This window comes from Nomascus leucogenys, chromosome 4, assembly GCF_006542625.1.
Source record: "Nomascus leucogenys isolate Asia chromosome 4, Asia_NLE_v1, whole genome shotgun sequence".
NCBI classification, from domain to species: Eukaryota; Metazoa; Chordata; class Mammalia; order Primates; family Hylobatidae; genus Nomascus; species Nomascus leucogenys.
The window spans coordinates 136,179,912-136,191,893 of NC_044384.1; the positions used below are offsets into that span (position 1 = coordinate 136,179,912).

General features: G+C 38.7%; 1 protein-coding gene across 1 annotated transcript in view; it reads right to left on the minus strand.

Moving 5' to 3' along the window:
* The window catches only part of TUSC3 (tumor suppressor candidate 3), a 236,351-nt gene extending 226,884 nt beyond the window's left edge, over nucleotides 1-9,467 (minus strand). The window contains exon 1 of the mRNA XM_012499062.2: nucleotides 9,107-9,467. Within this exon, the coding sequence (XP_012354516.1) occupies nucleotides 9,107-9,244 (138 nt within the window). The 5' untranslated portion in view covers nucleotides 9,245-9,467. The remainder of the gene's footprint in view (nucleotides 1-9,106) is intronic.
* Between the last annotated feature and the right edge of the window lie 2,515 nt (nucleotides 9,468-11,982).

Here is an 11,982-nt window from a genome sequence, read left to right on the forward strand (position 1 = left end):
AATAAGTAAGTACTTTAGGCTGGGCACAGTGGCTCAGGCCTGTAATCCCAGCACTTTGGGAGGCCGAGGCAGGCAGATCACGAGGTCAGGAGTTTGAGACCAGCCTGACCAACATGGTGAAACCCAGCCTCTACTAAAAATACAAAAATCAGCCAGACGTGGTGGCGCACACCTGTAATCCCAGCTACTCAGGAGGCTGAGACAGAAGAATCACTTGAATACGGGAGGCAGGGGTTGCAATGAGCAGAGATCGCCCACTGCACTCCAGCTTGGGCGACAGAGCAAGACTCTGTCTCAAAAAATAAAATAAAATAAAATAAACAAGTACTTTTAAAAAGCATTCATATAGAAAACACATTGTATGCAGCAAATATATCTGAGGTACAAATTATTCTTCTACCCATTCCTTGGACTAACAATTTTTAAGGTACATATTAAATTTATTTCCAATCTTTTTCCTACAATTTTTTTGATTCATACATTATTTAACACAGAGCTTCAATTCACTCAATAAAAACACTTATTTCAGTAAAAGAAACACATGGAAAAGTCTCTTCCAAACAGGCACAGATGTTTTTTAACAGTGATCACTGAGATTCAAGGGTCAGGGAGGCCTACATGTACCTCAACAATCTCCTACTGATATTTAATATCTAATTGACAAATAGGGTTACATAGGCAGTTATTAAAACATAGGGTAGAAGGAGAATTCTGGAGTAAAATTGTAAACATACAAGTTGTAAAATCTTGGGCAAAATGCTTAATTCAACAACACCTCCCTTAGTAGAATGACTTTAGATACAAAATATCAGAAATCCAATTTGAAATGTCCTAAACAATAAGGAAGGTTATTAACTCACAAAGCAAGGAGTTGAGAGAACAATTACAAGGCTAAGACATGTCATCAAGTACCCAGTTCTTCCCATTTTTCTACGCTGTTTTTTGCCCTCAGGCTTGTACTTTCGAGGTAATAAGATGGTTTCAGCAACCAAAGCATCACATTCTCATACACACAATCCAAAGACAGGATGAGAAAATTTCCCTTCATTGTGTGTCCTCTGCAAAGAAAAAGGAAACTTTCCCAAAGCCATGTACAACTGTATCATATACTCACTTCTAAAACAATAATTTGCAAGATGCTGAAATAATGATGATCTTTAACTGATACAAATTATTGCTTAGGGCTGGCAAGTGTCCCAGCTTCTCTCAATACTTAAACCAAACCAAGCTACTGTCAGCAAAGACAAAAGTTAGACACATAGTTTGTCACAACCATCATGCAAAGATATTGTGAAAATTATATACGACTGTCTTCCTTCGTTTGGGCTGCTATAACAAATTACCATAAACTAGGGGGCAACGGAAATTTATTTCTCACTTCTGAGTGCTAGAAGTCCAAGATCAGAGTTCCAGCATGGTCGGGTTCTGGTGAAAGCTCCCTTCTGCACTGCAGATTGCTCACAATGCTATCTTCTCACAGAACAAAAAACAGTTAAAAATAAATAAAAAATTAAAAATAAAGTTAAAAATAACAGAAAAAAGTTAAAAATAAAGTGAATTATTTAGTGGTATATTTATTATTATTAAAATTTTGGTTAATCATGTAAAGATACCTACCAAGTTTGATATTTGAAAGTGAAACATAAATTTTCTTTCCCCTTCATGTTACCATGATAACTCAAGTACCGATAATGTAATGGAAAGGGCACTTCCTCACTTGGTAGAATGAGGACCACAGAACTCTCTGGGGTCCTATTTATAAGGGCACTATTCTAATTCAGGAGGGCTCCACTCTGAGGACCTAATCACTTCCCAAAGGCCCCATCTCCTAATACTTTCTCACTCAGGATTTCAACCTATAAATTTTGTGGGAACATAAACATTCAATCTACGACAATAATCTAACTAAGTCAAATGCCTAGTATCCTGTCTGCTTGCTGTTTGTTTTATTTTTATTTTCTTGATATAATTTAAGCCTTATTATCAACCACCAGGTTCATTAAATTCAGTAAGTTATACTAAGGTATTCCATTCGATTTAATATTTAATATGAATAGCAAAAAGATTTCACAGTTTATGACCTTTAGTTTTACCGCAAAACTCCTAGAAACTAACTTGCCAATGGTTTGCTGTTTCCAAGCAGAGAAAACTCTATACCAAAATATTTCCAAAAGTTGAGTCAAATCACAATGACAACAATGTTATGCCATCTCTAAAAATTATACTTCTAAAATAACAAATATTTTCATTAAATAAAATCAATGCTATAACTTATTTAACCTGTACTAAAGTGCCCTTTCCATTACATGGAATTTCCAAGTACATTATAGGTACTTGAGTTCTCATGGTAACATGAAGGGAAAAGAAAATTTATTTTTCACCTTCAATATCAAACTTGGTAGGTATCTTTAGATGATTAACCAATATTTTAATAATAATATACCGTAAATAATTCATTTTATTTTTAGCTTTTTTCTGTTCATTAAATGACAACAGGATGCTATTCTATCTTTTGACTTTTTTAACAGATTTCAAAACACTCTCTAAACTTACTGTTGACCTTGTGCCTTCCAACATTAAACAGAAATAGAGACAGGCCAACTGGGAGACAGGCAGGCAGGCAAAACAGATACCAACTACCATGAAAAAAATTATTATTCTGGGCCAGGTGCAGTGGCTCATGCCTGTAATCCCAGCACTTTGGGGAGGCCGAGACAGGCGGATCACCTGACTTCGGGAGTTCAAGACCAGCCTGACCAACATGGAGAAACCCCGTCTCTACTAAAAATACAAAATTAGCCGGGCATGGTGGCATATGCCTGTAATCCCAGCTACTCGGGAGGCTGAGGCAGGAGGATTTCTTGAACCCAGGAGGCAGAGGTTGCGGTGAGCCAAGTTCGCACCACTGCACTCCAGCCTGGGCAACAAGAACAAAACTCCGTCTCCCAAAAAAAAATAAAAGAAAAAATCACTCTTCTGAATAACATTTTTGAAGCCTTAATATTCAATCTATTTATATATGTCTTACTTACGTATGTAAAAAAAAACAGTAATATTTGCTGTAAAATAGAAAGTCCATGTACAACTCCCCAAGAAATTATGTGAAGCCAGCATCCCTGTGTACTGTCTGCAAAATACAGGGTAAGAACTACAAAGATATATTATACTGGCAAGTGATTAGATAAAAACTGATGTGCCAGAATGTTAAAATTTGTTTTCCATAAAACAGCACTGTTAAGAGCAATGAGAAAACAGATGGGCCAGATGGGGCGAAGGAAGGATCAAGAGTTCCCTTTCAGACATGCTGAGTTTGAGAAGCTGCAGAAATCCTGCCCAACAGATAGAAATAAAGACTGGATAGAGATCAGGAGAAATATCCATTTGTTACACACATACACACATGCAAATGTGTGCATACACACACTGTTATATAACAAATAAACCTTTGTTCATGTACTTGTTTTCCAGCTGGGGAACACATTATTCCTACACTTAACCAAAAGTAAATTTTCTATCCTGGTAGGATTAGCATGATACTCCAGAAGGAATTCTTATGGAGATGAGCAATTTATAGTCTGATATGCCAAATATCAGAGATATCTGATAGTCTGAGATAGTCTGATATGCCAAATAAACCCTGAAGATCACAGGGTTTGAAAATTTCCCAGGAAGACATTCTGTATCATAGAAGACTTGGTGATATCCCATGGATTTCTGTGTGTGTGTATATATGTATTATGTTTTATGTATATTGTTTTATGTATGTTTTATGTATATTATGTATATGTATGTTTTATGTATATGTTTTATATGTATACGTATATCTATATGTACATGTTTTATGTATATTATGTATTGTTTTATGTATTATGTATATATGTATTATGTATACATTTATACCTAAAATCGATGAATATTTAGGGCTAAAGAAGGAGATAATGAAAAAGTAAATGCAGCAAAAGGTTAAGAGTTGATTATTCTTTAGCTTGAGTTATGTTTCCACTCTTTCCCTTTCTCTGTGCCTTATGTGTGGAACAGGGCACATATATGGGACTAAACATGCTGGTGGTGCACGTGGAGAAAAATACCCTGAAAATGTTCTCTTTTGACCAAGCTCCTATCTCTTACGTAGACAGAAAATTCCTCATGGGTTTCTAACACAACTTGCTAATGCAGGGACTGACTGACTTGTTCTGGACCATCCTTTCAAGGATATTTGTATATAGCACATAGTTAAAGAAGACAGAGTTCTCCTCCAGAAAAATGAGTGTTTACTTTTGAGTTTAATAAAGATAACGTCTCCCTTTAGGGAAGAGGTCAAAGAAGTGTACTGACCATTTTTAAAGACCTTGGTTTCTTAAATGCAAGCTTCCTCTCCTGCAGTGTAATTCACTACGTGAGTGGGCATCACCTAGCCCCCCTCACGTTGCTTAATGTGAACTAAAGCTCAAGGAACCAGTACAAATGCTGAGTAATACACTATGTAATGCTGTGGACATTCGTTGCTTTAAAGGAAGTAATATTTAATAGTTATGAGAGTTATACTGACCACCAAGATAGATGGTCCAGTTACAACTCAGCCTCTAATTTTATGACATCAGGCATATGACAAACTCCCTGAATTTTAGTTTCCTTGTTTTAAAATATAATACCTACATCTTAGGTATTATGTATACATGTGTGTAACACATAATATGTATGTAACATGTAAAATACAGAACTATATGTAAAGGCTATTCTACTGCTATAATAAACTATCCTTCATCTGTGACACAAGAATCCCATGTCTTCTGCCATCATCCATGACACTACGGCATTCCTGACAAGCAGCTTTGGCTATTTCTAATCACGCTTCAAGGGGTGGTCATACATATAATCTAACCTAAGCAAAATCACATTGCCTGCACCTATACATTCTGTGCATATATGCATATATATCAACGCATACCTACCATGATTTCCTGTGTTATGATTGCAAACTTTTTCTCCCACTTAAGTTCTTTGCTTAAAGGTAACATCCATTGCTTACCTCCCTCCTCTCCCCTTTTATCATTTGCTAAGATAGTAAAGTCTCTGTTTCACAGCTGTGCCACGAAAACTAACTGGATATTATACATCCCAATATAAAATGTACTTAATGACATACAGAAATTATGTCAAAGGCAACTGAAATATGTTTTATTTACTCAAACAATTTATCACTTAGGAAATATGAGCTGTTCAATTTTTCATATTGCATATTCATTATTACCTACATATCATGGCCTATTAGCTACTCATATTCTTTGCAGTTAAATTATTATAACAGCTGCTTTTGATGATGGCAAAGTCAATAAGTGTACTGCAAATAATTACAGAATTGGAGCTCTTTTCACATTATCAGAAGAGGTCATTATAAATTAAAACAATTGTAAATGCAGCTGATTAACTGATAAGTGTTAATGACGTAAGAAAGAGAGAAACTGTCAAAATAAAAGAAACACAAGACGCACTAGATAGGCAAATGATACACTACTAAAAAGCCAAATTCTCCCAGAAATTCACATCACTTAACATCAGTGAGGATTCAAAAATTAGTTTTTAATGACTACATTCAATGTAATTAAGAAAAGTGACTATAAAAATCTCCAATATTCTTTGCCTATTCACTTAACTCTCTCAACCACATTCTCAAATAGGGAATATAATAAAACATTGTTTTTAATGAGTGAAAATGTCTTTATAAAGAAGCATATGTGTATGTGTATAAACATATACATAACACACATATACACACACACAGAAATCCATGGGATATCACCAAGTCTTCTATGATACAAAATCTCTTCCTGGGAAATTTTCAAACAACGTAAGAGAATTTGGAATTCTCGGTGTTTCATGATAAGCAATAGACTATTCCAGAGACCATGTAATTTATTATTATAAAGTTAGTTTCTTTAGCAAAAAAAAAAAAATCAATTCAAAAAAATCTTATCGCATTTCAGGATCTCATTATAACAATGCTTTCATTTACATGAGGAATACAGAGTAATAGCTCCCACTTGGTGACCATTTGTTATATCCTAGGCATTGCACTAAGCATTTTATATACAATCTTTATATATATATATAGTTATATATTTTACATGTTACATACATGTATACATAATATCTGAGATATGGGGATTATATTTATATTGTAAAACAAGCAAACTAAAATTCAGAGAGTTTGTCGTTTGCCTGATGTCATAAAATTAGAGGCTGAGTTGTAACTGAACCATCAGTCTGACTTAAAAATCCATCCATGGTGGTATTACTGTCATAACTATTAAATATTACTTCCTTTAAATCAACTAATGCCCATTCCTCATTCCAGGCTCAACTTAAGACTTCAATTTTGCTTCCTCTCTAGAAGGAAGAAAAACACTGTTCATGCTAAATCAACTACTCTGGAACGCATGTCAATAATATTTATTATATTAATAGTAAATTAAGGTTCAACTACTGCACTTTCAGGTTCCACAGTGCCAAATCTTATCATAGGCATCAGGTTTTAAAGTCAGCAATACAGAAAGAGACCACATACTGTCAAAACAACCCTGGGCTATCACTAGGAAAATACCACATTGGTGACCAACCATACTTTCCAATATGGCGTGTTTCCCTTCCAATACTGGAAGAGATCACAGTTTGTGAACTTAGTGAGTACCAGATACGGAATGGCCTGTATTTTAGAGATACGCATGCTTACTGAGTAAAGTAGCAGAACACCAAGTATTTAACAAACTACAGAAATGATCCCTGAAAGTGCAGTCTTGAAAACATCAACTATTTAAGCTCTTATCCTTAAGTAAAATACACATACACTGTAATACTGTCATATACTGAAATCAAGTGCTCCTACTTAGGAGAAGTAAAACTAATCTTGCAAGAAAAACTTTTAATCCTCAACAATGTTCTCCCTAATTTTTCATTTTAAAAATATATTTCATGAAAATATTTTAATTGAAACATGTTACTGTAATTTAGATGTAATTATACTAAATCCACAAACGTTTTCACATATTAAAGTCATCTTATCATTGGAGATACTCAGATGCTGTAAACATGTACACTTTTTAGATTTTTTTTTCCCTTGTAAACCAAAAACAAAAATGTAAGCACCCTGCGACCTCTGCCCCAACCATGTGAAAGGGCCCCTCTTCTCCACCAAGGGCATATTCCAAAGCTAACCTGAAAAACCACTTCAGGCCACGATGGGAAAAGTGGGCCAGACATGCTCATTATACCCTCCTCCTTCTTGGAATTCAGGAAAAGCCAACCAGCATTAACATCAACACAGACCTTAGGTCTGATAAGAAACGTTTACAACCTATTCTCTCTAAAGTCTGCCACCTGGAGGCTTCATCTGGCTAATAAAACCTCAGTCTCCAAGTTCCTTTCTATTAACAACAATTCTTTCAACCAACTGCCAATCAGAAAATTTTTAAATCTACCTATGACCTGGAAGCCCCTCCCGCTTTGAGATGTCCCACCCTTCCAGATCAAACCAATGTAGATCTTACATGTATTGATCAATGTATTATGTCTCTCTAAAACGTATAAAAGCCAGCTGTTCCCTGACCACCTTGGGCACCTGCCATCAGGATCTCCGGAGGCTGTGTCACCAGTGCATCCTTAACGTTGGCAAAAAAATTGACTGAGACCAGCCTTAAATACTTTGGGGTTCACACTCTTCAAATGAAAATTGGCATGGTCCTAGGGATCTTCCTAGGAGATAAAACATCACAATTTCCATGGAATTCTTCATCATCTTTTATTGCCCTTTGCTTTGGTAATCCACAAAAAAAACTGTCTACTCTTTCTTCACTCTTCTACCTTTCTCGTGAACTACTAAATCTAAAACTCTTGGAATATGGTATACAAATACCAGTGCTAAAAAATATATCATTAATTTATATTTGTAAATACAATTTCAATTCAACAGTGGTTCTCCAAATCCCTTAGCAGAACTTCACCAATAATTTCATATAGCCTACTTTCATGTTAAAATTTAAAAGGTGAAGAGAGGTACATTAGTTAAAATTGAACACAATATTTGTTTCAGACAAAGAATAAAGAGAAACGGAAACAATTACTCTGCATATGAGGGTATTTTTTCACTGTCTCTATCGAGCTATTAAAATTTTGTTAATATCTTAAACCCAATTCAGATTTTGAGCGCTGTGTAGGTGTACAACCCAACCAGGAAAAACTATCTTCAATTATATAAGCAAAGCACTCTCACCAAAATGGTCCACAATTAGAAACCTTAGTCACATTCCCGAAATAACTGTTTTTGCTGAAGCAGCTAGATCAACTATCCATAATGGATAATTGGAACTTACAAACACTACAACTACTTTAAATACAACCAGTCACTTCAAATCTCAACCTCTTCAAAGTTAATGGTGGATTAAGATTGAAATCAGATTGAATGAACTTCAGAAATAAATCCGCATAAAATAAATGTCAGGTTATTTTCACAAGTATACACTGGGTTCAACATAAAGTAAAAATACAGGATAACTTAAAACACACTCTCAATATGTTCTGTTGTACTTTCATAAAATAAAAAATGCAAGCTTATTCTCACAAGTATACACCGAGTTCAACATAAACAAAAATAAACATACAGATTAACTTAAAACACACTCTGGACAGCTTCTGCTGCTTCTTGAAATGGGTAATGAAGGGAGCAGAGTAAGAAAATAGGGAACACATATCTCCTGCAGGCTTATAAATACTTCTAAAGGGTATTTTCACATCCAACACACCCCTTTTAGTGACACAATTGCTCTAAGCTGGGCTTCCAGCTGGGAATAAAAGCGTCCAGGGTCTGAAAGGTGTGAGGTGCTCTGAAGCAGAGTCAAGTACACGCTTTGCCGTCGTTTTTCAAGTCAGAACCCTGCTAACTCCACGTCCCGGAAACGCCCCAGGGCCTCCCACCCCCGCGGCTCCCGCCCCACCGCAGGCATCGCCCACGCCGGCGGCCAGGCTGCCTAGCAACACCGCAGGGCTGCCTGGCAACGCGGCCCACCCCGGCCCGCCCCCGCCCACAGGAGAAGGCCAAGGGGATCCATTCTACCTCCTTTTTCTTCTGTCCTCCCCCGAGCTGGATGCAGAGGAGCAGCAGCAGGAGAAGGAAGGGAAAGCTCCCGGTGGGCAGGTACCGCAGCCGCCGCCCCGCTTGTCTACGGCGTGAAGGAGCGCCCCGGGTCCCCATCGCGGCAGGGCAGTGTCTCCTCCACGCGCGGTAGCCGTGCGCGCCCAGCTCCTACCGCGCACCACGCCTGCCCGGCCAGCCTCCGGGAGCCCACTGGCTGGGCCCTCCGGGGTGGCAGCGGCTTTGACAGGGACCCGGGCCGCGGCCGAGGACGCAGAGGAGGAGACTGACAGAGCATCCGGTTCACCGGGAGAAGACCTGGAAAGGCGCGGGATGGGGGCAGGAAGTGGGCGTGGCGAGGGAGCTAGGCTCGGGGGCGCGGCGTGCGCTCTCGCCCGGAGCTTGCCTTTCCCGGACCCGCGCTGGAGAGAGGGGTGGTCCTTTGGCCGTGGGACCTCAATCTGAGGCCATCCTGCTACTGAATCCAATTACTGGGTAGTCGAGCACTTTACCTGGGGCCTTGCACAGAAAGACCGGAATGCCTTCTTGGATGATGAAGGGGAAGCTTTGGGGAATGAGAACCTAGCCCCTGCGGTCCCCAGCAATCTCCATTCCCATCGAGATCATTGTTAGGAACACAGCGCTTCTCCTTCAGAGCCCTGGGAAACCATCTAACATAGTCCGGAGCCCCCCCACCCCCGATGCACAGAAGCCGCCCCACAACTTCACAGCTGTTCCTTCCAGCCCCAACTGGAAGGCCTGAGGCACAACCTAGACTCCACTTCATTCAGTGACTCATTCAGCATCCATGGAGTGCTAAGTACAGAGCACCGTACTAGCTACTTTTAATATAAAAACGAATAGACTTACTTCAATTTCTATTCTGTGAATATGTTAAGAACCATAGCAGACTGGGCATGGTGGCTCATGCCTGTAATCCCAGCACTTTGGGAGGCTGAGGCAGGTGGATCACCTGAGGTCAGGAGTTCGAGACCAGCCTGCCGAACATGGGGAAACCCCATTTCTACTAAAAATACAAAAATTAGCCTGGCATGGTGGAGCGCCTTGTAGTTCCAGCTACTTGGGAGGCTGAGGCAGGAGAATGGCATAAACCCGGGAGGCAGAGGTTGCAGTGAGCCGAGATCACCCCACTGCACTCCAGCCTGGTAGACAGAGAGACTCCGTCTCAAAAAAAAAAAAAAAAAAGAACCATAGCAACAGACTGTATGTTGAACGCTTGATACGGGCCTGATCTGTTGTAATGCATCATGGGTTTTATTATTCTATCTAGAGATTTCTTCACTTGTGCCATGAACACCTTTGGTAATGTGATAAAACTAGTAGACGCAGTCTTAAAATAGCACATATTTCTAAATGCATGAAATTAAATACACAGGATTAGCCAGGCACAGTGGCTCACACCTACCTGTAAACCCAGTGCTTTGGGAGACCTTTGCAGGAGGCTTGCTTGTGTCCAAGAGTTGGAGAGCAGCCTGGGCAAGATAGTGAGACCGTGTCTTTAAGAAAAAAAAAAAAATTAACAGCTGGGTAAGGTGGGGACTATCTGTAGTCCTAGCTATTCCAAGACTGAGACTGGAAGGATCACTAGAGCCCAGGAGTTTGAGGTTACAGTGAGTTCTGATCATGCCACCGCATTCCAGCCTGGGAGAAAGAACAAAACCCTGTCTCCAAATATATATATAGAATATAAAAATAATATATACATAATACTTAAGGAATATATACATATAATTGTTCAAGCTATCTGCAACAACTTACTGAATATGAAAATATCTTTAATTTCTATAGGAAACAAAGTTGCAGGTACCGATAATACTACAGTGGTTTGTTGCCTGCCTTTATAATTGAAAGAAAGGAAACTGTTGGGAGGTTAACAGACATAAAGTTACAATTTTTTCAGTACAAAGTTCACAGATGCTAAAATTTCGTGGACTCCAGATTAAGAACGCTTGCTCCACAACAACCCTATCAACTAGGTTCCATTGTAACAATTTTCAGATAAAGAAATTAAGGCCTAGAAAGAATTTGAACATTGGCAGTCTGGCTCTGCAGCCATGCTTATGCTAGGATGCCTTTGTTCAAGGAGTTTACAAATATATCTCACTTTTCTGTATCGCAGGCTTTTGATTTCCCACTATTATGTGAACATTTTGCCTGAATTATCACTCCTGTTAAAAAGAAAAACTGTAGACAAAATAAACTTTACACCTTATTTCAGCAAAGAACAATTCATAAATCTGCAGCACTCTGAACCAGAAGCGTTCAGAAAGCTCAGCTCCAGTGGCCTGAGAGCAAGCTTCTATAGACTAAACATAGAAACAAAGTAAGGAAATTACCTGATTGGCTACAGCTACGTTTGCCTTATTTGGTCATGGTATAATAAGACATTTACCTATATGGCTGTGGTCTGATGGGAGGTCCCTAGTTGTATAACCAGTCATCCTGTTGGCTGTTTGTGATTGCCTGAGGCTCGTGGGGTTTTTTTAAAAAGTCAGTTACAAAAACTGTTTCCAAGATAAGTTCCTATGTGCGTACATAAGAGCTCCACTTACACAACCACCCCAGGCTAATTGCCTCTGGCGTATTTTTGCTTTAACACTCCTAAACGATGGCTCCTGGCTTTTTCCTTGAGACATAAAAATGGCCTTAACTTTTGTCTGTTTGGAGACAAGTAAATTTATTATCTTTATCAGTAAAATATTGACATCTAGATATACTCAACATCATCACAACTCATCATCTTTCCCTTACTCTCCCCAACTGGTCGTAATTTCTTTATTGTAAACCATGGTACTTCCATCCTTCTAATCACCACTGTTCAGAGCCTCAGAGCCGTC